The sequence below is a fragment of the Balaenoptera physalus genome, assembly GCF_965194825.1.
Source record: "Balaenoptera physalus genome assembly, chromosome: 13".
NCBI lineage: Eukaryota > Metazoa > Chordata > Mammalia > Artiodactyla > Balaenopteridae > Balaenoptera > Balaenoptera physalus.
The window spans coordinates 73,457,309-73,484,980 of record NC_138892.1 but is presented as its reverse complement, the minus strand read 5'-3'; the positions used below and the strand labels follow the sequence as shown (position 1 = coordinate 73,484,980).

The window sequence follows — 27,672 nt, the reverse complement described above, 5'->3', positions numbered from 1 at the left end:
AAGCTGGTTGTTAAGAAGCAGAGCTTTTGCAGAAATCATAGTTTAAAACATGAATCAGTTTAATACCACATAAGCTATAAATTTCAACTAAATACAGTTTCAGAGTAGAGTGATATACAGAATAACGTGTATGGAATTCAAAACAACAGTATCATGAAAGAGGTTGTAAAGTCTCACATGATGTGGCCTAGGAATCAGATTGGAGACCTCTCTGTCCCAGCTAACTTCTTGGATTAGAGAGAGGTTGTTGCACCTGGTGATTGCTTTCTTTAGTAAGGGTGGTCCAAGGCAGGTCACTCTGAGGAAGTAAGAGTTTTGAGCTAAGATCTGAATGGCAAGAAGCCTTTAGCTGTGTGAAGGGTGGAGGGATTTCTAGGCAGAGGGATCAGCAAGGGCAAAGATTCTGTGGCTGGAAGGAAGGAGCTGGGTGTGTGCGGTGCTGGGGATTTAATGAACACCAATGTGGCAGAAGGGTGGTGAATAAGGAAGAGAGAGAAAGGAGATGAGGTTTGAAAGATGGGCTAAGGCAGATCAGGTCAGGCCACGAAGGCTATGTAAGTGCATGGGATCTTAATCTATTGGGTTGGCCAAAAAGTTCGTTTGGGTTTTTCTGTAACATCTTATGGAAAAACCCAAACAAACTTTTTGGCTAACCCAATAAAAGTAACAGGAAGTCATTAGAGAGTTTTCAGGCAGGGGTAATGCCATATATTTCTTTAGGCTTAGACATTTCTCTCCAGAAAACTCTCTAGTCATTAAACCGGAGATAATAGGCAGGTTGTACCTCACATGCCTCAAAGTGCAGTTGATTGGTAGTGGCTGCTCAGGATGCTGGGCTGAGAAGGATTCTGCGGCTAAGGAGGATTCAGTAGGTAAGACTGACATGACCTATTAGTGTGCCACAATGTGTGTCCTGTCCTAGCATTAAATGTTCTGATAAAGCAGAGCAAACGGAAAAAGAGAACTTAAAATTTTATTTCAGAATATGGTTGCAAAACCAGTGGTCTAATTCTGAAAATGTGGAAAATATAAAAAAGCTCAAAGAAGAAATGGCAAGTTTGCTATAATCCAGTCACTCAGGGAAAACTGTGCTACAAGTGTTGATGGACTTAAGGAAGGAGACACTTGGGTAAAAGCTGATTGTCTATGACTCTGAAATGATTTTTGACTTTGCAGGAGCTGGTGGTGCTTTGCCACCTCCACCATCCCAGCTTAATATCTTTGCTGGCAGCTGGGGTTCGTCCTCGAATGTTGGTGATGGAGTTAGCCTCCAAGGGTTCCCTGGATCGCCTGCTTCAACAAGACAAAGCCAGTCTCACCAGAACGCTGCAACACAGGATCGCACTACATGTGGCTGATGGTCTGAGGTAATAGATTAGGTTGCTGTTTTCTATTCAGGGCATGATGAGTGTGAGCCCAAAATTACTCTCAGACTTTGAGAAGAACGCTTCCTTGTAACAATGTGTCCTGGTAACATTTCACAAACTATTTGGGTGTAAAACTACCATTTCGCTGATCAGATTTTATAATTTCATAAAATAAGAGTAGGAAGAGCATGCAGATCTCATAGCTAGCAGAAGTAGAGTTGGAACCCAGGAGTCCTTCTCCAGAGCCCATGATCTTAACCCTGTATTCACCTACCTTCCCTAAAAAAATATAGGTAAGGCTTCAAAGTATCAAGGAAAGTGTCAATTATCATGGATAATTCTAATGAGGAAAGATGAGGCCATATTTCTGAAGGGGACTATAGTGATTTGGGTTGGGTTGTCCTGTAAGACCATAGTGTGTCTCAGAGGTGCACCCAGCCCCGCGGCCGGATGGCATCCGGACAGAGCCTTGGAGAGTGGAAAGGCCATGGCCTTTGGAGACAGAGGGACTGTCCACACAGTTGCTTTGATTTTATATCTCTGATTCTCTCTTTTTTGTAGTCTCTAAACTGTGCCTAATACTTAGTGAACAGTGTTTCGAGTTCTTCTGTAATAATTGAAGACATCCCAAGTTAAACTCTTGATTTCCCCCTTTTCCACTGCTCTCCATCTCCAGTCACCCAGTTGTGTCACCTTGGAATCATCCTTTAGTCCTTCCTTTCTCTCACATCCCACACCTCATCCTTCAGCAAATATCTTTAGCAAACATATCTCAGTGCAGCTCCTTCTCCTAACTTCTCTCCCTCCCAGCAGTGTCTAAGCTGCTGTCGTCTCTTCTCGCCCAGCTGGTCTCCCTGCTTTCACCTTTGCCCCCCATATAACCTGCTTTTCACACGGTAGCCAGAGTGATCGTTCTAACATGGAAGTTGGATCACATCTTTCTCCTGTTATCAACCCTCTCCTACCTCACTCTCTGGTCACTGTGCTCAGCCACTCGCCTCCCCGAGGCTTCTGGAATATGCCAGAGACTTTATACCAGCTATTCTCTTGGCCAGAATGTCTAACCTCCAGATATCCTCTTGGCTCACTTCTCATTTCATTCAGGTTTCTCCTCAGAGAGGGTGTCCCTGACTACCTTGTGTCTCTTTGGCACCTGTAGCACTTTTCACTGCCGGGTATTCTTTATGTTTTTATTTTAAAAGTTTGTTTATTGTCTGTCTTTGCCACCAGAATCTAAGTGCCACGATAGCAAGGATTTTTCATCTTGTTCACCGTTGTACCCCAGCACCTAGAATGGTGCGTTCTCATTACACATGTTGCCACTGGGGAGAGAGGGAGGAAGGGAGGAAGACAGCGCCTGGTGCATGGTAGCCACAAAGTGGATGCAAATTTCCTTCTCTTCCTTTCCTTCTTAAATAGTGTCTATTCCTTTCGAGCAGTATCCAGAAATGTAAATGGAATGGATGGTAAGGAAAACAAACACTGATCACAAACAAATAAAACTAAACTATTGATATATACGATATAACTATTAATACTGTATAGGGAATATAATAGGAGAATAAAATGAGTAGATTTCCTTTCCTGAAAGAGTCCGGAAGCTATTGAAAAACACAGATTATTATATGAAACAGGAATGCAAAGATTTGGATCTGGGTTGCTACATCTACTTTTGAACACCAGGGGGAAACTTGTACTAAATTAATCTAGATAAAGTACAACTATGTCTTATGTATTTCAAAAGCTGTATTGGTCATTTTCCTTGATTAAACCGACTCCAGGTCCTGGTTTTTCCCTAAATCTTCCACATAATTCCCAAAGTGCTTATTTATAAAATGAATAATTGATTTTTTAAAAATTCATCACTGGTTGAAAGACCTCATCTCTTAAATAACTTGGAGACCTTACTTAAAATAACAAATCCATCAGTTTCTGATAAAGTAAATGAAATCTCATCATATTTTCCTGTCATTTGCCTGATTTGTTCTCAGCATAATGCCAAGGGAGCTTTCTGGGTCTTGTGCTACAAGAGGCTAGTAGATTTCGGTAACAATTGATCTTCTCCCAGCACTAAGTATATTTAAAAATCTCAGCATTAGGGTTTGTCTTCCCAAATATATTTTAGCACAGAGCTATAACTATGGAGGTAGAAAGAGATAATAAAGTCGCACGCCTCTGCAGTCCCTTAAATGATGGAGCTGTTTAGAGTGACATACAAGAACTTTCTTCGTGTTACATATTTTCTCTTTTGCAGTCTTGCTTTCAGCTATTAGCTTACACCTCTAACTGTCTGCTGCTTTGAATTCTTTATTATAATTCTCAACTACCTTTGAAGATATGGTCACCTATATTTCCCATAAGCTTCTGTGTTTCAATATTTTCAAAATTGAATTTGCTTTCTCTTTTTCCTTCCACCATGAATCTGTTCTTTATCTTGTATCTCCCATTTGCCAACAAAAGTCTTCGTAGTCACATCCACAGCAACCCCCTCTCCCACAAAAGTAAGTACTCATTTGTCTGCCAGGTCCTTGACTATTTTACATCACCTTTTTAATTGATTAATTTAGTTTTATGCCACTACTGCTGACTTGGTCCGGTACCTCTGGGGAACTATCAGAACATTTCTGGTATTATATTCTTCTAAAATAAAAATCTAATTATGCTTGAAATTCCCTGGCATTCCAAGTTATCTGCAGAATACATCTAAACTCCTTGGCCATAGCATCAAAACTCTTTATGTATGCCTCTAGCCTGCCTCTCCAGCCTCCTCCCATTCCACTGCCCTCGTTCTAACCATGCTGAAGGGCTTGACTTCTCACTGACATCCATGTCTGTCTTTGCATTTGTCATTCCTGTCTTTTCAAAAAATTGTCTGCCTAGAGAACTCATTTTCCTCTAGAATTTGCTCACATACCATCTCCACAATGATGTCTGACTGCACCATGAAGAGTTGGTTTGGCTAACACATGTTTCTTGAGTCTCCATGCAGGACTTTGTGCTGGCTGCTGAAGAGGGAAAGATAGAGATTATATTGCTCTTATCAAGGTTTAAAACTTATAGTCTAGTGGGAGAGTCTGCTTTGCTATCTGTACCTTTGTGCTTTTCTTCCTCTGGCTTCCCTAACATTTGCTACTCATCACATTTCTGCAACCTTGTTTGAGCACCTGTCTCTCCTAGATTGTGGCCCCTCAGGAGCAGGGAGACAAAGATGGCATTATATCCCCAGTGACTGTCCCTCATAGATGCCCAATATATATTTGTTAAATGAATGAAGGCATTATATTTTTAGAGTAATTCTCTTTAGGATGAAATAAAGTTTAGTTTAAGTTATAAGAGTTTCTTAGCAACATTGATGATAATCACGATTTCAAAATGACTAGTTGAGTTTAGACCAGTTTGTTTTAATAAAATATTTGACAATGCTCGCTGTCATGTAATACATAAATTATGGCTGAATTATTCTTAGTAAGACAAGATCTGTACTTGTTAATATTTCAAAAGCTATTCTGCTATTCTATTAAAAGCTATTAAAACTGCACTTTTAAGATTAAATTCTATAACTGAACATTTTAACTAATCCAGATAATCTTTCCCTCCCACTGACATAATTTCAAATTAAGTTTAACTAATTTTTTTTAACCTTTGGAAAGTATTCCGAGAGAGTCTGTATTCTATAAATATTCTGAAAGAGGCATGCATTATGAAGGATTTGGATGCTATTCAATTATGTATGACTTGGCTTTAACTTTTTTGTTCTTAATCTCCCAGCTTTTCTCTTCAGCAGGGCAAAGTAGCTAATGGCTTTTCAGTAAGCCCTTAGTAAATTTTTCTTTAAAGCCCATAACTTATTATTAAGGTCAACTTTATTAGTACATCTATCTTACTTTTCAACCAAAAATATGTTTACGAAAGGAATAGGCCTAATGTCAAATGTCTTAACTACATCCTGGAAGAGAAAGAATCTTCTCGTGCATTAGTTGATGCAGTTAAATGATACATACACTCCCATCAATGAGTGGAAAGTTCAGGGTATTGCTGCCACTCTGCTCCTAATCCCCCTAGCAGTGATTGGTATTAGGTAATGGAGTAAATATTTATTGATATAATGTGAACCTAAACCAAAAGCTACAAACAATGGATTTAAATTTACCTCTATTAAGTTCTATGAAAAATTCTTTTTTCAAGGTAGGACATAATGTAATTGTGAGATCATGTGCGGAGCTATGGCAAATTTAATGTCATGGGGCAGGGTAAACAGAGTGGGGGAAATCTGAATTTTGCAAGTGTGTAAGGAAAGGTAATAGAATTACTTTAGTAGTTGGGGCAAAGTAGTAGCTCTTCGGCCATGTTTCCAGAATGGACAAGACCTGGTTGAGATGAAAACTTTTTATTTTTTATATTAACTAGTTTTATTCTTCACCTACAATGAGTGTCCAGCTCTAGTTGCTGATGGTTGAATGGATCCGTTTCTAAAAGGAAAGACTTTAAAATCCCCCATATCACCTTTCCCAAGACAATGTTTTACTCATTCCAACTCTCAGTCTAAAATATTCTTTGATAATTTATAACAGAATTGGGTTTTAAAGTAAATTACATCTTCAAATGGTACAGTATTGATAGCTAGAAAAGTCTTTTATTTTGATTTATTACTATTGAAAAAGTAGAAAATATTTTCCAAAAAATTAAGAAATAATTTAGTCAGAGAAAAATAAATATCAAAGGAGAGATGGAATAGAGAGAATTTTAAAAGCTAAGAAAAACTTCTCTGTGGTTTTAAGAAAATTAAAACTTAAATAAATGGGAGTTATAACAAAATACTATCAATTCTTATTTAACATATTTACATTTTAAACTAATTAAAATCGTCACATGGTATTGAGGGAATTCAGAATTCCTTTTAAGTAGTTATTAAAGTATACAAAATATAAGTCTTCAAAAATTGTTACTTTGCTTAAAGTGGTTGTGCCTTAAAGTTTAAATCACTTATCAGGATTGACATGTCTTTTTGTTTGTTTGTTTTAAAAGCATAAGCTTGCTCTGTAATATTGGACTTGTAGGTTTTGATTTCCTTCTGCAATATCTCTTAACTTTGAAGGTGAAACAGCACAGAATTTTTGATGCTTTGCGTAATAAACATATATATTTTTAAAAATAATGACAAAGGGCTTCCCTGGTGGTGCAGTGGTTGAGAATCCGCCTGCCAATACAGGGGACACGGGTCCGAGCGCTGGTCTGGGAATATCCCATATGCCACGGAGCAACTGGGCCCGTGAACCACAACTACTGAGCCTGCGTATCTGGAGCCTGTGCTCCGCAATAATAGAGGCCGCGATAGTGAGAGGCCTGCGCACCGCGATGAAGAGTGGCCCCTGCTAGCCGCAACTAGAGAAAGCCCTCGCACAGAAACGAAGACCCAACACAACCAAAAATAAATAAATAAATAAATAAGTTTATTAAAAAAAACAAAAAAAGACAAATTTATTATGGTGTAATCACATTTTAATAAGGTTTCCTGTGCATTTCACGGCAGATACCTCCACTCAGCCATGATTATATACCGTGACTTGAAGCCCCACAACGTGTTGCTTTTCACCCTGTATCCCAATGCCGCCATCATTGCCAAGATTGCGGACTATGGGATTGCTCAGTACTGCTGTAGAATGGGGATAAAAACGTCAGAGGGCACACCAGGTGGGTGACAAGGTTTGTGTGATAATTCCCTCTTCAGAATGGATAACCACTGACTTCAGTTGTGAGTTCAGGAGAATCAAGAGGACACTGTAGCCTATCACACTGTGAACAGATATTTGTTGTGACCAGTACGTGAATAATTGTGACCAGTACATTTGTGATTTTGATCATTATATCCTGTAGGGCAAAAAAATTAACTGATGTAATCTTCCAGGGTAAAAATCAAATTAAAAAAATAGAGTATGTTTTATGTCAAATTATATTTTTAAAAGTTGGACTACTTAAAAATGTTTAAATACTCCAGAGGTGGTGAAAAGGAACCTCAAAGTTTTAATCTAGCTACTGTTAACACTTACCTAAAAATGAGGCAAACCAAATTCAGGTTCGCAAACCCTTTTTTGTAACTCTGAAACCCAAATAACTTTGAAAATCCAAAGTTTTTTTTTATGACTGATTCGGTGGCAAAATCTGACCTGATCAAATTGATCCTTGTTAGGATCTTTATTTCTCATATTCACTGTGAATGTGTGTATGTTTCACAGCAGAAATATAAACATGTTTGTTTGAGTACAGGGTTCTGGCTCTGATCCCACTGAAGTTTTATGTAATTTGTTATATGCATTATTACTAACTTTCTTAAATATGAAAAAGTATAAATTCCTAAATACTTCTAGCTCCAAGAGTTTCAGATAGGGACTTTGGGACTGGAGTTCTTAGTTGCACTGTTCTTGATACAAGCATACTTTCTTATTCTTTTTTAAAAAAATTTTTAATTAAAAAATTTTTTAAATTTTAATTTCATTGGAGTATAGTTGATTTACAGTGTTGTGTTTCAGGTGTACAACCAAGTGATTCAGTTTTACATATACATATATTCATTCTTTTTTAGATTATTTTCTCATATAGTTTATCACAGAATATTGAGTAGAGTTCCCTCTGCTATACAGTAGGTCCTTGTTGGTTATCTTTCTTATATATAGTAGTGTGTGTATGTTCATCCCAAGCTCCTGATTTATCCCTCCCCACCACTTTCACCTTTGGTAACCATAAGTTTGTTTTTGATATCTCTAAGTTTGTAAATAAGTTCATTTGTATCATTTAAAAAAAAATTAGATTCCACATATGAGTGATATCATCTGAGATTTGTCTTTATCTGTCTGACTTACTTCACTTAGTATGATAATCTCTAGGTCCACCCGTGTTGCTGCAAATGGCATTATTTCATTTTTTTTATGGCTGAGTAATAGTCCATTGTATATACATACCACATCTTCTTTATCCATTCCTCTGTCGATGGACATTTAGGTTGATTCCATGTCTTGGCTATTGTAAACAGTGTTGCAATGAACATTGGGGTGCACGTATCTTTTCAGATTATGGTTTTCTCAGGGTATATGCCCAGTAGTGAGATTGCTGGGTCATATGGTAGTTCTGTCTTGTGTTCCTGGTGTCCAGAGTTTCATCCATGTTGTCTAGTTATTTCATTGTTTTATGCAGAATGGTAAGTCTAGTCCCTGTTATTCTATCTTACCTAGAAGTAGAAGTGATACATGTTTAAATAAATGACTTATTTGAACAGCCTAATACAACAACATACATTTAGGATTTTCGTTAGTACTTAACATTTGTAGTCTTTGAGGGGCATCAGTGCTAAACAGGGTATCCGTGTAGTACAGCAGCACGGTCCATACCCACCATAGATCATTCACAGTATTAGATCAGGTGACAACACTGTCCTTTTGTAAACAGGCAGGAAATGTTTCTATTTCTAGCCTTCCAGTGACAAGTAACATTAAAAGTGTTCATTTTCATCCCAAATTAAATTCAGTGGTGAATACGTGGAGTAGCTTGAAATGTTATTCTTCCTGTTACTACTATGGTGACCAGTATACTGAAATATAAGGCAAAATTTTTTGAAGAAATTGCAGTTGCTTTTCCAGGGAAGTCCTCAGTGATAAGCATACACGTAGAGTAGCTTGGAGGATCTTATGGTTTAGATTGATAGTTAAATGTTATGTTGGTAGCTTAGGTCTTGATGCCCTCAGTCGCCCTCCCCTCCCCATTTTGGTTGAAAGACTCCATGATGTTTTAAATTAAGATTTGATTTGCAAAACATAAGGTTGTGAGTTGAAAGCAGCAAATGCTATTGAGCAGGTCAAATGATGTGTTTCTAATAAATTAGTGGAAATAATAACACTCTGGCAACAAAGAGATATATCTATATCTAGATTTAGATGTGTTCGAGTGTTTTATATACATACTGTATTGTAAATTCTGCGTGTTTGTTTTCTTTTTCTACTTAATATTTCAGGGACATTTTTCTGTGTCAAATATCAGTTTTAACAGTTACATAATATTTCAGTAATTTACTTAACCACATCTTGATGTATATTTAATTTTTTCTAACTTTTTGATATATTGAAAGGCTTTAATTAACAGACTTGTAAATTAAAAATTTCCCATTTATGAAACTAATTTTTAAACATTAAATTTCTAAAAATCATATTGCTGGGTAGGCATATTTTGAATTTTGAAATACTAATTGCCTTCTAGAAAGGTTTATCAATTAAAATTCCCTCAAAACTTGAATTAGAGCACCTATTTCCCATTCTGGGTTCGTTATTGTTTTTAATCTTCGTGAAGTTAATAGTCAGAAAGTGATAATTTAATGTTTTTATTTTTCAAATATATATATGTAGAACATAGGTGGTTTTCCTTAGATTGTTGACTATTATAGGTAATGTTGAAATTACTTTTTTTTTCCTGAAGTGATTAAAAATGATTTATATCTATTGCAAAAAGAAAGGTTTTATTTTTCTTTAAGAGAATTTCAGGCGTGAACTTACACCTGAGAGAGAGGGCTTTTATTTGTTTTATTCGAGGTTTTCTTTTTAGTGTTCAGTTGGGTTCAAGGAGCAGAGTCACAATTCTTGGAATGATAAGACCATTAACATTGCAGCCAGGTTAAAGTGAGTTGGAGTGAAGTCTAGAAATCTCCCTCCTGTCTCCTCCTCTGTTTGAAACACTGCTCTGGGAATAGTTATTATTAAGAATGATGTAGACTTTTCTCCCCTCTTAGGCTTTATTTATTTAATTATGAAATATCACTTAATAATTTATTATTGAATGTTTATCCTTATTATTCTTCAAGATCGACCTTGGGATGAAATGTCCTGGGACAGGACTGTTAATTGACTTGATTAAGATGTCTTCTTATAGAGATGATGTGGCCTGTTTAGAACTCATCTTCCTGTATCTTCATCAGCACATATGCCTACGTATATACCTCCCTGGATGTATAAGTTCTGGGGTTGGGCATATTTATTAATATGTCTGCTTACTTTCAGGGTTTCGTGCACCTGAAGTTGCCAGAGGAAATGTTATTTATAACCAACAGGCTGATGTTTATTCATTTGGTTTGCTACTCTATGATATTTTGACAACTGGAGGTAGAATAGCAGAGGGTTTGAAGTTCCCAAATGAGTTTGATGAATTGGCAATACAAGGAAAATTACCTGGTAAGTTTTATTTTATCTACGATAAAGATTATTATTATTTTTTAATAGTAGCAGCTTCATTTCCAAGTTATTTAATTGTAGTTGTATAGTAATTCATTTCACAGCTGAAAATTTTTTTAGTGCATGAATATTCTTAAATTCTGTGACATATTAATAAAATCATATGAGAAAGATAGAAGTTATAGAGCTTGTTTTTAATATTCCAAATATTGATATATTTGGTATTATATTTAGAAGAATACTCAGAAAAGGAAATACTATTAGAACTCCAGGTTTAGTGACTTTTCTTCTTGTAAGGAGTTACTAAGTGTCCATTAGCTTGGGGTATTTTCATTTTCTTGGAGTGAAGTAATTTCTATGCAGGAATGGAAGCTTGAATTATTTACAATAATAATTTTTAGTAGTAAATATTAGTAAGAATTAGTAAATGAGTATCTAATGAGATCAAATCTCATTTTGAATGGTTGCCTCATGCTTTAAAGAAATTCTAGGACTTTGTCATTCATTCCTTAATTCTGCAGTTCTCATTCTAAAGTAGTCTTTTAAATATATTTAGTTATTTCTCATATTTTCTGCTTTTCTTTTCATTTAAGAAAAGTTTTGAGTGTATACTATGTTCCATCTACAGGGAATACAGCTTTAACTATCTCCTTCTGGGGGACCTTTAAAGATTCCCAACAGAAGGAAATCTATTATTACTCGACTAAACTTTGTGCACAATCTAGGTCATCTCCCTCATTTTATCAGTTAGCTTTCCAGTGAGAGTTTTCAGGTCTGTATTCTACACCAATCAGAAAAATGGCATACCTTTTATAAAAAAAAAAATGTGCACAAAGTGACTCTGAGGGCCACTTTGGATTAAATGGATTAAATGCTTGTCTACATTGAATATTAAAATAAAAAGTATTTGCAAAGAAGTCTATTATATGAACAAAAGTGTTTTCAAAGTCTATTTGAAATGAAGGTATGAAAGGAAAATCTATTTTTATTCAATTGGTATTTGTGTCTCTTTTTATACTGTAAAAATTAAGAACTCATTCTTGATGTCTCTAGTGGAGACAGTTAACAAAATTAGCTTTAAGAGTGATTAGCAGATTCATGATATATATGGGATTATAAAGATCAGTGGTTCCTTTGCAATGTCTGGACCTCTCATACACATTGAGAAGAAATAAAATAATTGTTCTGATTTGTCCAGTGTTTAAGCGTGATATGTTTTTTAATGTTTTAGATCCAGTTAAAGAATATGGTTGTGCCCCATGGCCTATGGTTGAGAAGTTAATTAAAAAATGTTTGAAAGAAAATCCTCAAGAAAGACCTACTTCTGCCCAGGTATTTGTGTAGTCAAAATTTATCAATATTTTGTTCAGAACATCAAAAAATATACATGTAATATTCAAATATATATACTCAGACATATAAACACACACACACACAGTTTAAAACAGTTATAAAGCAAAACTCCTCTATCCCCTCACTACCCCAGGCACAAAATAAAGGGCAAACACCCCAGAAACGCACATATGCCTCTTTCTGATTGCATCACCCTCTTTTCCCTATAGATGTAGCCAGTCTCCAGACTTTCATGACAATCATTGTTTTTTTTTTCTTTTTATGATTTTACTACCCAGTTTAGTTTTCCTGTATTCATAATTTATTTAAAATGGGATCATAGTCACATGCTATTCTGAGTTTTTTCAGTTGTTCTCCCAACATTATTTTGTAAGCTTCATTCATGTTGTTGAACATAGCTGTTGATTACTTTCCCTACTATTCCATTCCATTGTTTGAATGCACAACAATGTATTTACCCGTGATCATATCAGTGGGTGTTGGTATTGTTTCTAGTTTTTTGCTATTATAAATAGTACTGTTTTGAGTGTGGTCGTACATGTCGCCTAGTGCAAATTGTATCAGAATTGCTTTGTGGTATCTAACCAGGAGTTGAATTGCAGAATCATGGGATTTGGGAATATCTAAATCATTTCCTGAAGAAGTTGTACCAGCTTAACAGTTACATCACCTGTATATTAGGGTAGCTGTTTTTTTAATATATTCTCCCTAAACGTTATACTATCTGACTTCTTAATTTTTTCCAAGTAGATTCAGTCTTGTGTATTGATTTACATTTTCCTAATTACTAATAAAGATGAGCATCTCTTTATATATTCATTGGTCATATATATATATTTCCTCTTCTGGAAAATGCCTGTTCATTATTTAGCCATTTTTCTATTGAGTTGTTTGTGTAAAAATAAAATTTAAAAAGCGCTTCTTTATACATTGTATACTAAAACTTTGTTGGTTATATATATTGCAAATTTCTTTTCCCAATTCCTGGTTTGCATTTTTATTTCCTATAGAGTGCCTTTTGATTAACAGAATTTCTTAATTTTAATAGAGATAAATTTAACAATACTTCTTTTTATGGTTATTAATTTTAGGGTCCTGTTTTAAAAGGTCCTTATCTCTCTCAGAGTCACAAAAATATTTACCTATGGTTTCTTCAAAATGTTTAAAAGTTTTGCTCTTAATAGTTAAGTTCTGAATCCATCAGGAAATGACATTTTTATCTAGATCCAATTTCCTTTTTTCCATATGGGTAACCAATTTTTCCAGCTTCATCTATGAAATTGTTTCTTCCTTTGTCTTCTACTGATCTTTTTATTTTCCATTTCCACTCTGTAATATACACTCAAAGATAAACACACACACATTCTCTTCCATTGGTCAACTTACCTGTTCTTCCTCCAGTACAATCCTGTCTTAATTCCTGAAGCTTTATAACAGTCTCTTTCCCCCCTTATTTTTATCCTTTAAGAATGCTTTAGCTGTTCTTCAGTCTAGTTTTTCCATATAAATTTTTAAACCACTTTGCCAATTTTTATGAAAAATTCTATTGTGCTTTGGATTAGACTTGCATTGAATCTGTAGACAATATCCTTATGATATATTGTCTCTCTATTCTTGAATATGGGTTATCTCTGTATTTAGGTCTTCTTAAGTGTCTTTCAATAAAGTTTTATAATTTTGCATACAGGTCTTGCACATCTTTTTCTGGATTATCTTGCTATAAATTGCTTTACACTCAATTCCTGGCTTGAGATGTTTTTGAATCACCCAGGTGATGAGAATCTGGTCTACAAATCTTGAGAGCAAGCTTATTAATTAATAAACAGTTTCTCGGGGTTCTTTTGCTCTCTCCCCCTGTGTCTGTAAAGTCCCAAGGCAACTTTCCTTATAAACCAGTGAGAGTGGGAGTGTGGAGTGGCTTTATTTCTGGTTCTCATTTATTCTAAATATGCAGTCCTTTGGGGATCCCAGTTTTATGGGAACAAGACCATTAACTACATTCTCCACTTTGGGCAGGCCATAGATTTAACTCTTTCCCACGGGCCTCACAAGGCATTAAAAACCACACATCAATTTTGCTTCAATAGACAAATGCCTAAATGGAAAATTGGGCTTCAGGGTTCATCTGACCTTTCTGGATTCTGTCTTTCATTAATATTTTGGCCTGATAATTCTATATGGTGTTGCCAGATCTTTAATGTTTTTAAGAGATTAAAAAATAATTTCTTCGGCATTTTAAGTTGTATTCAGCTGGAAGTTTTGTCCAAATAACCTCTTCCACCATATTATTGGAAACAGAACTCTTACTGTGTTTTAAATGGAATAGATTTTAATAGATCAAAATAAGAGCTGTTTTTATGTTGCGGACTCTCAATTTTGTACAATAATTCATTGAAAAATTTTTGTTCAATTTTAAATTTCCTACTCAGAAATAGCTGAGGACATGTATATACTGCCTTTATCAAACATCATATAATCATCTTGACTACTTGCCTTACTGACTTTTTAATTTTGGTTGCTACCAGTGTTAATTACACAGACTTTAAAAAAAAATTATCAAAGCAAAATTTTCCAGAGCTTAATTATTGTTTTACTTTTTCTTCTTTTAATTTTCACTTATACTTCACATGTATTTTACAGATTACATAACAATCTTGAGGGGGTTTTTTAGCACATGACAGTTTTCAAAAACTTTCACATACCCGTTTAGTCTTTAAAATACAGTGTGTACTAGGCAAGGTGGGTAAACTCATCACCTTTGTTAGATGAGTCACTGGGAGAAATGGAGCTCTCTTGGGGCCTCGTGAGTGGCAGGTAAGTGGCTGTGACACGGGGCTCTAATTCCATTTTCCTGACCCCTGGTTCTGTTTCCTTACACTGGCCCTCTGCCATCTCTTTAGTTAGTTAGTGCTTGAAGGAAAAATATAAAAACAGAATCTAGAGGTGATTTGTGAGTTTTGTTACCAAAATCAAAATGTCTTTTCCCTTCAACTGGTAGAAGGTCTATTCTATTGTGGGCTCTAATGTTTATCTTCAACATGATGCGTCTCTGCAGTATGAAACTGAATGAAGAATAGCTCCTGACTCTGCTAAATTTATGTTCATTTGGCACTTTTGAGATTTTCTTTTCAAGTTACAAAACATACCATACGTACAAAAGTGCATATATCATGCACAGTTTAAAAATAAGTATTATCTTAATATCTATAGTTTGATTGTTAATCTTGTTGCTCCAGATGGGTCACAGTTTAAATAACAGATTTAGGTTTAGTGCTATAACATTTAATACTACATTATTTATAATGATATGATCTTTCAAGAGGGCATGTGTTGACCTGATGTGTGTTATTTTGTTATTTTTTAACTTTCTCAGGTCTTTGACATTTTGAATTCAGCTGAGTTAATCTGTCTGATGAGGCGTATATCAATACCTAAAAACTTTACTGTTGAATGCATGGTTGCTATGAATCATAACAGCAAGAACGCAAGCATTTGGCTGGGCTGTGGGCATACTGACAAAGGACAGCTCTCCTTTCTTGACTTAAATACAGAAAGATACACTTCTGAGGTAAGTCCAAATACCATTTAAATTAGTGAAACTCCAGAAAACTCACTTTGCAAATTATTTTAAAGCATGTACCAATTGAAAATTACTTAGGGGTACTCAGTGTACAGGTGCGAAGGGTCCAGCTGGGACCGGGGGAGGACTTGAAGAACCGGCATTTGGTTTTGGACACAGCTATCTGGGTTCAACCGCTGGGCAGAACCTTTTGTCAGGGGCCCAGCCAAGAACCAGGCCCGTGAGATTCCCGAGGGTGTCCATGACTTTCAAGTGGACTGCAGTGACTGGTTCTTTAAAAAAAAAAAAAGTTACTTATGAGGAAATAAAATAAGAGGTAATACAGGAGTGTTAATACAGGAGCGTTATTAAATTAGCTTCCTGTTAGAACAAGTGTATTCACATGAAATAAAGTAGTGTGTGTTTTGTTTTAAAATCACAGTATATGTGTGTCTTAGGTCAGGAATGCTAGAAACACAGCCTGAAACAGGGAATCTTATATGAGTGATTCAAGGAGAGAGAAACTTTTAAGGAGGTATGGGAAGCCACATAGATCAGGGGAAGAAGCTTAGCAAAAATGTAGTGTCTGAGGAAGTCTAGCCTCAGTCTTTACCCACAAGAAACTCTGGAATGTGAATAACGGCACAGATTTATCCCTTCACCAGGCAAGGGGTCCAGTATTTCATTCCCACTTATCAGTCAGTCATCAGCTGCAATTTGCCCAAGGGTAAGGGTGGCATAACCTCCCAACCATTTCTGAAAAAGCCAGTTCCCATCGGCTGAAGGTAGTGAAGGGTGCAGCTCTGAGCTCTTAGTAGCCAACACTCAGAGCAGCCAGGGGTGGGTGATAAAGGAGATCTGGGCATGGCTTCTGCAAGATGGATCAATAAATTATATTGGGAAATATAAGGTAAATTTCTAGACTTAAAAAAACTTATATTTTGACTGTTGCCTTGAAAGAAATGTTGTACCTAAACATTATTCTTAAGGTTGAACAATCCTCTTATATTATTTTGATGGAGTGAGAAATGATACTGAGAAATAATTTTCAATTTTTAAATTTTAGTTTCAGGTGCATTCTAGACAGGCATTTAAAAAATTTTTTTGCCAGTTAACTCATTTATTGTTGAAAGTTAAATAAAATTGGCATTATTTTTAAAATTAAAACCAAGAAAGTAAAAAGAGTTAAGTATGTGGATTACATAATATTTTCATTCTATGTAAGTTCTAGTCACTTAAGCTAGAACCAAGTCCTTTAGAGTGTGTTTTCTTTTCTTAACAGGAAGTTACTGATAGCAGAATATTGTGCCTAGCCTTGGTGCATCTTCCTGTTGAAAAGGAAAGCTGGATTGTATCTGGAACACAGTCTGGCATGCTCCTTGTCATCAATACTGAAGATGAGAGAAAGAGGCATACTCTTGAAAAGATGACTGATTCTGTTACTTGCTTGTATTGCAATTCCTTTTCCAAGCAAAGGTAAGGTAGTGATTTTGACCATTGAGGGAAAATTACATATCTTTTAGATGACTTAATTGTGTGCAAAATTGTTACAGTATCAACAAAGGTTGCTCATTTTTAACATTTTTCCGTTGGTTGCCTATATTAAAGGGAACTATAGGAGGCCACAAAGATATTTGTATTTTTCTGTATACAGATCAAGCTGAGACAGTTAAAAAATAGGTCAGTCATTTCTTCAGGCTTCCAGCCTTACTCCTGGTTTTATCTCAACTATGGCTCTAACTCTTCACCACTCAGCACATCAGTTCACTTTTGTAGGGCCTCTACAAAGATGAGGTCTCATTCATTCTTACTTTGAATACATGTATATCAATAAACTGTTATATGCCAGTCTAAAGCATATCACTTAACTAACTACCAAATTGGAAAAAAACTTCAGTAGATGAATTCAGAAGTTGTCAATAGGTAAAATGGCTTAACCATTATCAGTCGAAAGGATCTTATCTCAGGAATTTATCGAAATGGCAGAATTTCCGGTGTTAACAGGTTAGTTGCTGTAATATTTGGGGCAGTATGATTTCCAGGAGCCATTTAGATTATGCACCATATACTTCTCTGGTTTAAGTCAGTACTGGAAAATAAAAAGTATTAGAAAAATGTGAAGTCCAAGTTTTTGGTGGCTAAAATATAAACTCCACTGGCAATTTTGGAGTTGAAATTATTTGGATACTGTCAAATAAAAATTTCATCAGATGAAGTCAAATAGGCAAGGAAGACTTTAAGATTATTGCAGTAGGGGAGAGGGATTGGACTCAGCTCTGCTGAAATAAAAGGTGGGAGAGTTTTTAAACCCTGTAATGAGCTAGTGGAAAAGTACTGGAGGACATTGGGGGAGGGGGAGGGTCAGTGTGATTAGGCCATCTGTGTTTGCTGATTGTTGCTTATTGAAGTTAGGCTCCTACCGTCCCACAAAGACTAGGAGAAGGGGTACCATCCTTCCTGATGACATTTCAGAGAGGGCGCCCAGATCCTTGAGAAAGACATTCTTGAGTTGTAAAACTTGAAGAAGCTCTACAACTTAAATGGTCAGAGAAAGAAGTTGCAATTTAAGTTTTCTCAAGTAAATGCTATAAGGAAAAGGAGGTAGAGGCCAATAATCAGGAAGAAACCTATCTAAAGTTTAGTTAAGGTATGTGGGATGTTAAGACCATCTTGGTCAATATAAGCATTATTTTTGTAACAATTTTGACCTTTTTTCTTTTAGCAAGCAAAAAAAATTCCTTTTAGTGGGAACTGCTGATGGCAACTTAGCAATTTTTGAAGATAAGACTGTTAAGGTAAATGTTGAACGCATTCTGGATCAAAATTTAAGTTCTTTGTTTTATGTTTACTCATCACCGCCCTCCTTCTAACTGATTATAAACTCCCTGAGATTCTGGATCATATATTCTGCTTTTTATCTTTTTATTGCTTCAGGAAGTCTTGAACACAGTAGATTCTCTATAAGTACTTACTGATTAACTGTATATTTTATATGAATGAACCAAGGATGAACTGATAAATGAGATCTGATTTATAAGGTTAGAGATGGAAATAATTCCATTTTTATATAAGTGAAGTGGATAATTTCTTATAAATACATTGTGGAAAAAACAAGGGAAACAAGTTTTAACTCTGGCTTGCTACCAACCTGTTCTTTTTCTTTTTCTTTTTTTTTAACATCTTTATTGGAGTATAATTGCTTTACAGTGGTGTGTTAGTTTCTGCTGTATAATGAAGTGAATCAGCTATGTGTATACATACATCCCCATAACTCCTCCCTCTTGCGACTCCCTCCCACCTTCCCTATCCCACCCCTCTAGGTGGACACAAAGCACCGAGCTGATCTCCCTGTGCTATGCGGCTGCTTCCCACTAGCTATCTATTTTACATTTGGTAGTGTATATATGTCAGTGCCACTCTCTCACTTCGTCCCAGCTTACCCTTCTCCTTCCCTGTGTCCTCAAGTCCATTCTCGATGTCTGTGTCTTTATTCCTGTCCTGCCCCTAGGTTCTTCAGAACCACTTTTTTTTTTTTTTTTTTTAGATTCCATATATATGTGTTAGCATACGGTATTTATTTTTCTCTTTCTGACTTACTTCACTCTGTATGACAGTCTCTAGGTCCATCCACCTCGCTACAAATAACTCAATTTCATTTCTTTTTATGGCTGAGTAATATTCCATTATATATATGTGCCACATCTTCTTTATCCATTCATCTGTCGATGGACACCTAGGTTGCTTCCATGTCCTGGCTATTGTAAGTAGTGTTGCAATGAACATTGTGGTACATGACTCTTTTTGAATTATGGTTTTCTCAGGGTATATGCCCAGTAGTGGGATTGCTGGATCGTATGGTAGTTCTATTTTTAGTTTTTTAAGGAACTTCCATACTGTTTTCCATAGTGGCTGTATCAATTTACATTCCCACCAACAGTGCAGAAGGGTTCCCTTTTCTCCACACCCTCTCCAGCATTTATTGTTTGTAGATTTTTTGATGATGGCCATTCTGACCAGTGTGAGGTGATACCTTATTGTAGGTTTGATTTGCATTTCTCTAATGATTAGTGATGTTGAGCATCCTTTCATGTGTTTGTTGGCAATCTGTATATCTTCTTTGGAGAAATGTCTATTTAGGTCTTCTGCCCATTTTTGGATTGGGTTGTTTGATATTTGTTATTGAGCTGCGTGAGCTGCTTGTATATTTTGAAGATTAATCCTTTGTCAGTTGCTTCGTTTGCAAATATTTTCTCCCATTCTGAGGGTTGTCTTTTCGTCTTGTTTATGGTTTCCTTTGCTGTGCAAAAGCCTTTAAGTTTCATTAGGTCCCATTTGTTTACTTTTGTTTTTATTTCCATTTCTCTAGGAGGTCACCCTGTTCTTTAACCCTGAAGAAATATTTGACTTTCTGTTATTAAGGTTCACATTGATCATTAAAGAATTAATTTCTCCATCCATCATTCATCTGTGGTTCCATCTAGTCATTCAACATCCTACCCATTCATACTCTTTGTTATCAAAAAAGCTTATTATCTAATGAGAGACAAAGAAGTAATTATAGTATAATCCCTAGATTACTTCCTGTACAATTTTTGCATGGGAAAGTGAAGAGATTGGTTATAAGGATAACACATTGAATACCATTTGAATTAAATCCTGTTTTTATAAGTCCTTTGAAAAATGTATCCTGAATTTTTATTTTAATACCTCTAACCATTTAAGATGGTAAGTAGTTTTTAGAAAGCTGAAATTTTACACTGTTTCATTCTGTGGATACTCAATTTACTGAATGCGTTTTCTCTTTTTGGCAAAGTGTAAAGGAGCTGCTCCTTTGAAGACACTCAATATAGGAAATGTCAGCACTCCACTGATGTGTTTGAGTGAATCCATGAATTCAACTGAAAAAAACATTACGTGGGGAGGATGTGGTACAAAAGTTTTCTCATTTTCTGATGATTTCACCATTCAGAAACTGATTGAGACCAGGACAAATCAGCTGTAAGTTATTCCTATCTATGCAACTCATTTACCATTTTTTTCATGTTTATTCTATATAATCAAGTCAATAATGCTATCGATAATCCCAAACAAAGATCTTTCAAAATGCATACTTTATTTTTCTATTGTAAATTTAAATATTCATTATAGAACTTAGAAAGCAGAGGAAAATTAAAAAATCATCCAGTCTAATCACATTTGAGATAAAATATGAAAACTCATAGTAATTTTAGTAGTATCTATCAATCTAAATTTTTATAATTTTCATTATCTCTGTATCAAATTAAATATGGAATTTGAGAGGCATCAACTCATTATTTTACTAAAGATATGGATTTTACACATGTGTTTTGTATAATTTTCTTTGTTATATCTTTTTTTATTGAGGTATAGTTGATTTACAATATTATATAAGTTTCAGGTGTACAACATAGTGATTCATAATTTTTAAAGGTTATATTCCATTTATAGTTAAACTATTGGCTATATTCCCTGTGTTGTACTATATATCCTTATAACTTATTTATTTTATACATAGTAGTTTTTACCTCTTAATCCCCTAACATTATCTTGGCCCTCCCCCCCTTCCCTATCCCCACTGGTAAACACTAGTTTGTTCTCTGTATCTGTGAGTCTGTTTCTATTTTGTTATATTCACTAGTTTGTTTTATTTTTTAGATTCTACGTAGAAGTGATATCAAACAGTATTTGTTTTTCTTTTACTTATTTCACTTATCATAATAACCTCTAAGTCCATCCATGTTGTTGCAAATGGCAAAATTTCATTCTTTTTTATAGCTGGGTATTATTCTATTGTATATGTATATATACCACATCTTCTTTATCCGTTCATCTGTTGATGGACACTTAGGTTGCTTCCATATCTTGGCTATTGTAAATAATGCTACTATGAATATTAGGGTGTGTGTATCTTTTCAAATTAGTGTTTTCATTTTTTTTGGATAAATACCCAGGAGTGGAATTGCTGGGGCATATGGTAGTTCTATTTTTAGTTTTTTGAGAAACCTCCATACTGTTTCCCACAGTGGCTGCACCAATTTACATTCTCACCAACAGTGTATGAGATTTCCCTTTTCTCCACATTCTTGCCAATATTTATTATTTGTGGTCTCTTTGATGATAGCCATTCTGACAGGTGTGAGGTGATATCTCACTGTGGTTTTAATTTGGATTTCTCTGATGATTAATGATGTTGAGCATCTTTTCATGTGCCTGTAGACCATCTGTATGTCTTCTTTGGAAAATGTCTGTTCAGGTCTTCTGCCCATTTTTTAATTGGGTTTTTGTTTTTTCTGATGTGGAGTTATAGGAGCTGTCTATATATTGTGGATATTGACCCTTTATCAATCATATCATTTGCAAATATTTTCTTCCATTCAGTAGGTTGTCTTTTCATTTTGTTGTTGGTTTCCTTTGCTGTGCAAAAGCTTTTAAGTTTACTTAGGTCCTATTGTTTATTTTTGCTGTTATTTTCTTTGCTTTAGGAGACATATCCAAAAAAAAAAAATTTGTTACAATTTAAGCCAAAGGGTGCTCAGCCTATGTTTTCTTCTAGGAGTTTTATGGTACCTAATCTTACATTTAAGTCTTTAATCCACTTTGAGTTTATTTTTGTATATGCTGTTAGAGAATCTTCTATATTTCATTCTTTTCCATGTAGCTGTCCTGTTTTTCCAGCACCACTTATTGAAGACACTGTCTTTTCTCCATTGCGCATTCTTGCCTTCTTTGTTGTAGATTAATTGAACATAAGTGGGTGGGTTTATTTCTGGTCTCTTATATTTCATTGATCTATGTGTTTGTTTTTGTGCCAGTACCATAACTGTTTTGATTACTGTAGCTTTGTAATATAGTCTGAAGTCAGGGAGTGTGGTTCCTTAAGTTATGTTCTTTCTCAAGATTGTTTTGGCTATTCAGGTCTTTTGTATTTCCATACAAATTTTAAAATTATTTGTTCTTGTTCTGTGAAAAATGCCATTAGTATTTTAATAGGGATTGCATTGAATATGTAGATTATGTTGGGTAGTATGGTCATTTTAACAATATTAATTCTTCCAATCCATGAACACAGTGTGGGTTTCCATTGGTTTGTGTCATCTTCAATTTCTTTCATCAGAGTCTTAAATTTTCTGAGTACAGCTCTTTTATCTGCTGTAGTAGGTTTATTCCTTGTTATTTTATTCTTTTTGATGCAGTTGTTAATGGGATTGTTTCCTTAATTTCTCTTTCTGATTGTTTGTTGTTAGTGTATAGAAATGCAACAGATTTCTGTATCCTGCAACTTTAGTGAATTCATTGATGAGCTCTAGTAGTTTTCTGGTAGCAACTTTAGGATTTTCTATATATAGTATCATGTCATCTGCAAACAGTGACAGTTTACTTCTTCCTTTCCAGTTTGGATTCCTTTTATTGCTTTTTCTTGTCTGATAGCTGTGTCTAGGACTTCCAGTATTATGTTGAATAAAAGTAGCGAGAGTGGGCATCCTTGTCTTGTTCCTGATATTAGAAGGAATGCTTTCAGGTTTTCACCATTGAGAATGATGTTAGCTATGTGCTTGTCATATATAGCCTGTATTGTGTTGAGATATGTTCCCTCTATGACCACTTTCTTTAGAGTTTTTATCATAAATGGATGTTGAATTTTGTCAAAAGCCTTTTCTGCCTCTATTGAGATGATCATATGATTTTTATTCTTCAGTTTGTTAATGTGTTGTATCACACTGATTGATTTGTGGATATTGAAAAATCCTTGCATTGCTGGGTTAAATCCTACTTGATAATGGTATATGATCATTTTAATGTATTGTTGGATTTGGTTTGCTAATATTTTGTTGAGGATTTTTGCATCTATGTTTATCAGTGATACTGGCCTGTAATTTTATTTTTTATGTGTTTTCTTTGTCTGGTTTTTAGTATTGAGGTGATGCTGGCCTCATAGAATGAATTCAGGACCATTCCTTCCTCTAATATTCTGAAATATTTTGAGAAGGATAGGTGTTAACTCTTCTCTAAATGTTTGGTAGAATTCATTTGTGGAGCTCTCTGGTCCTGGACTTTTGTTTGCAAAGTATTCTATTCAGAATGGTTAGGGGATAATATGAAATAATTGCCAAATACTCTAGCCTATTTCTTTTTCAAAATAGTGTTAATCCTTTATATGCATTAAGAACTAACATAATAAGGTTGTATTATATTTTGAAATACTAGAAAAATGAAATGGCATTCTTTTCTTTCCCCCTAGGTTTTCTTATGCATCTTTCAGTGATTCCAACGTCCTAGCAGTGGTGGTAGACACAGCTCTTTATGTTGCTAAGAAAAATAGCCCATTTGTGGAAGTGTGGGACAAGAAGACTGAAAAACTCTGTGAACTGATAGACTGTGTGCACTTTTTAAAGTAAATTAATTTTTTAAAAAATTTTATTGTGAAAAGAATACTACATGAGACCTACCCACTTAACAAATTTTTAAGTGTACAATATGTTGTTGACTGTAGGTACAGTGTCATTGGTTCTTTATTTTATGCCTGTAAGAGCTGTCCTTACACTTCAGATTTCACAGAGAGAGGAAGTATGGCTTATTTTTCTTCCTTTCTACTTCTAAATAGAAAAATGTTAAAAAAAAAAAAAAAAAAACAACCATCAGAAACAAAATTGTTAATGCTTCTCAGCACCATCAGTTGGTATCCAGCAAATTTCATTTTTGAAAAAAAAAATAGGCACATAATAGATATGGTTTCCTCAAGGTATTACAAAGAAAAAGTCACAAAACAATATAAAATATGGGTGAAAAAATGTACCGGATTGACCTGTGCACTAAGGAGGGAAGATCAAGATGCCAGACTGAGACCGCAGTGCTCAGTCTGATGCAGTGTGTCGGAGACTTCCCATCAAGCACATCCCTTGTTTGCTGCTGCTGGCACACAGGACCATTGCCAGCCTTATTTGCTAGCTACTTCATAGTTTTGTTCTGGTTTTACAGTATAGAATTTTTATCTGCTGGAGAACATTTAGATTATATACCGTATCCATAAAATGAGATTTCAGAGTTTACTTTCCTAACACCTTCTTAGTTTTTCTCTGGATGGTGAGGAGATTTATGTTCAGAAGAGCTGACAGTTCTGACTGGTAAAGGGTCCCTTACTTCCTGAAATTCTAAAATTATTACGATTCTTTTACTTCTGGATACCTCATTTTTGTCATGAATTACTCATTAGCTCAGTGAAAAATTCAGTCGTTTGTATTCATATCTTTTACATGTAGATGATTATAATTTTATTTTCCTCTATAACTTTTAGACTTCATAAAAACCTTTTGAAACTAACTTTTTTTCCTTCATATTGGGCAAATTGGTTCTCTTTTTTTTGCTGGATTACATAGGCTTATTTATAAAAATTGTGTCTATTATATTTATTTCAGAATTTCTTGAAGTTAAGAGGCAATTGTGTTATCTTTGATCATTTATGCTTTATGTAGTGAAACGTGGCTCTTTGACATTCTATATTTAGAAAATTAGTTCTGTACAATTTTAATAGTATGTAATGTATGCTGTCATGTATTCATAATTTAAAATGTTACATATGTGTGTGTGTCTGTATATACAGAGAGAGACACATTTATTTTATCTCTTTATTTCTGAAAAAAGTATTAATGCATACTTTCCTTACTGTTTTTAGGGAGGAGCTGGTCAAAGCAAACAAGGAAGCGAAACACCAAATGTCTTATTCTGGGAGAGTGAAAACTCTCTGCCTCCAGAAGAACACTGCCCTCTGGATAGGGACTGGAGGGGGCCATATCTTACTCCTTGATCTTTCAGCTCGTCGAATCATCCGTATAATTCACAGCTTTTGTGATTCTGTTAGGGCCATGATGACTGCACAGTTAGGCAAGTTTCTTTCCTTTAGATCTTTTTTTTCATATTCTCTAAGACTATAAAAATAAGTTTTTATTTTAAATTTAAGTTTTCTCTTTACTTTCCAATGTAATGTGAAGTGTCTCAGAAGTTCACAGTGAAATTTTGCAGGATGTATTTTGAATAGGGCCCTTAAAAACATGGAGGGAATAGATGTTTTTAGCCCCATAAGAGAAGCAGATTATTGTAACTGAACACTAAATTTGGGTCTTACTTTCTCTTTGTTCTTTATAATTAAGATAAAAACATATAATGTTGAGTATTTTTAAGTTTTTGACCAAAGAAATTAAAACAGATGTTTATTTTGAGCATAGTTTAAGCTTCCTACTAGTTTTTCATTCTATAAATAAATTTATATTCTTGTAGCAATATATGCTGAACTTCACAATCTACAAATATTGACAAATCATAATGTTTTACTCAAGCTTTTATGTTTTTTCTTGTTACTCCTTTTCTACTTAAGTATGAAAAAATCATGATAGCACATGATACTCACACTTAACTATCTTCTTTTGACTAATTATTTGCTTTAGGGAATAGACTTAGTATATATAGAGTTGATCACAAAAATGGGGTTAAGTTCTGCAAAACTAGAGTTAATGTAGCTTTAGCAAATGAGAAATAAAATGTTTAACAGGGTAAAGAGAATAGTAAATTCCTTTTACAGGAATATATTAAGGAATGAGACAAATGTTTCTCCTCAACCTCACCCATTTTCCATGAATGGGTGTCAGAGTTGCACAAGAGTTAGAATTAGGTGCTCCTAGTGACTGGTGACTACCAGGACACACGTCCACACCAGCAAAGTAGTAGGTGTGCAGGGGGTTGTCCCTCTAGTCTTACTCACCAAGGTTGTTGTATCCTTTAACTTAATTTGTATGTATTGAGTCGGCCAAGAAGTTCATTCGGGTTTTTCCATACGAACTTTTTGGCCAGCCCAATACTTTGGGATCCAAATGGTTGTTCATTGCTGACATTATAGTGAGATTTCAATGGATGTAATTGATTTTTTAAATAATTTAAACATAATGTACAATGTATGGCATGATCTGGCTTCACTCCAGCTCTCTAGCCCTTATCATTTGCCATATTCCTCTCTGCTCTTTCTGATCTAGAAGAACATTCAGTCCCTCTTAAATACTATGCTTCACCCTACCTCAAGGTTTTATGTTTTATGTTTTATGTGTTTTGCCTAGTTAACTTAGTTACCGAGTATTAACTAATCTCCTCACTAGACCATAATCTCCATGTGGATTGGGTCTGCTTTTGTTTGTTCCCTTTTATTCCCATGGCCTAGCCTAGGGCCTAGTACATAGAGGATTTTGATAAATATTTGTTGAATAAATTATTGAATGACTTGAGAATAAAGTATGGTTATGTGACAGGGTATCAGTATATTATCTGTCCATGCAACTCTCTATACAGATGCTTCACATTTGACCAGTGCCTTGTATATCCAAAGCACTTTTGCACACACTGTCTCTTTGACATATAACTTTGGCTGGAGGGGTACTGTATAAATATTGAACCCATTTTGCAGAAAGGTTAAGCTATTTTCTCAGATTCACAAAATTAATAAGAATTATAATAAGGAGTAGATCACAAATTTTCTAACTTTAAAAAATTTCTGGTCATCTTGGAGAGTTTTTTAATTCAGTATAGTTGAGGGATCTCCTAAATAGTGGAATTGTAAGTTAAGTTCCAAGGTTTTTGTGTCTTAAATATGAACAGTTGTACTCTTTAAAGTCCAACTTATTATATTGTTTTAACAGAAAACTTTTATTTTTTGATAAAGGAAGCCTTAAAAGTGTCATGCTGGTTTTGGGGTATAACCGGAAGAGTACTGAAGGTATGCAACATCAAAAAGGTAATGTTTAATAGGATACTGTATTCCAAGCAGAGTGCAATGATGTGAATGATTATAACATATTATGTGTTTATACATTTACAGTAAATATTACATATGCTATAAAACTTTAGGCATTTTTAATTGGTAGCTTCTTTATAGTGCAAATAATTTAGATATAAATTTTTTAAATTAAGTTTTAGTGATTTAGCAGTGTTAAGTATTTATTTTTCAGGTGAAATAGAGATATCAACCACTATAAAATGAGAACTAGCTCAAACCTAAACTAAATGTGGATATTTTCCCTTACATATTACCTGTATCCATATTATGTCTGATTTTCAACAGTGTTTGAAAAATCTTTATTTCTTTCAGAAAATGAAGTGTTATAGGTTATTAAAGGTCCACACT

The 27,672-nt window shown here is 34.8% G+C and overlaps 1 protein-coding gene and 1 long non-coding RNA gene across 14 annotated transcripts in view; one reads left to right on the top strand and one right to left on the bottom strand.

Annotated features, from left to right (window-relative positions):
• LOC309641933 overlaps positions 1 to 27,672 on the bottom strand; it is an 870,732-nt gene that overhangs the window by 38,729 nt on the left and 804,331 nt on the right. The gene's annotated exons all lie outside the window — the stretch shown is intronic.
• LRRK2 (leucine rich repeat kinase 2) overlaps positions 1 to 27,672 on the top strand; it is a 145,744-nt gene that overhangs the window by 115,939 nt on the left and 2,133 nt on the right. For 7 of the 13 annotated variants that reach the window (XM_082422516.1, XM_082422515.1, XM_082422517.1 and 4 more), the window contains 11 exons: positions 1,177 to 1,367; positions 6,898 to 7,058; positions 10,406 to 10,576; positions 11,808 to 11,908; positions 15,303 to 15,497; positions 16,771 to 16,964; positions 18,211 to 18,283; positions 20,302 to 20,486; positions 23,749 to 23,901; positions 25,180 to 25,388; positions 27,211 to 27,282. In XM_082422516.1, the coding sequence (XP_082278642.1) occupies positions 1,177 to 1,367; positions 6,898 to 7,058; positions 10,406 to 10,576; positions 11,808 to 11,908; positions 15,303 to 15,497; positions 16,771 to 16,964; positions 18,211 to 18,283; positions 20,302 to 20,486; positions 23,749 to 23,901; positions 25,180 to 25,388; positions 27,211 to 27,282 (1,705 nt within the window). Of the gene's footprint in view, positions 1 to 1,176; positions 1,368 to 6,897; positions 7,071 to 10,405; positions 10,577 to 11,807; positions 11,909 to 15,302; positions 15,498 to 16,770; positions 16,970 to 18,210; positions 18,284 to 20,061; positions 20,214 to 20,301; positions 20,487 to 23,748; positions 23,902 to 25,179; positions 25,393 to 27,210; positions 27,283 to 27,672 lie in introns of those variants that run through there. The other 6 variants (XM_082422513.1, XM_082422514.1, XM_082422512.1 and 3 more) reach the window with 6 other exon arrangements.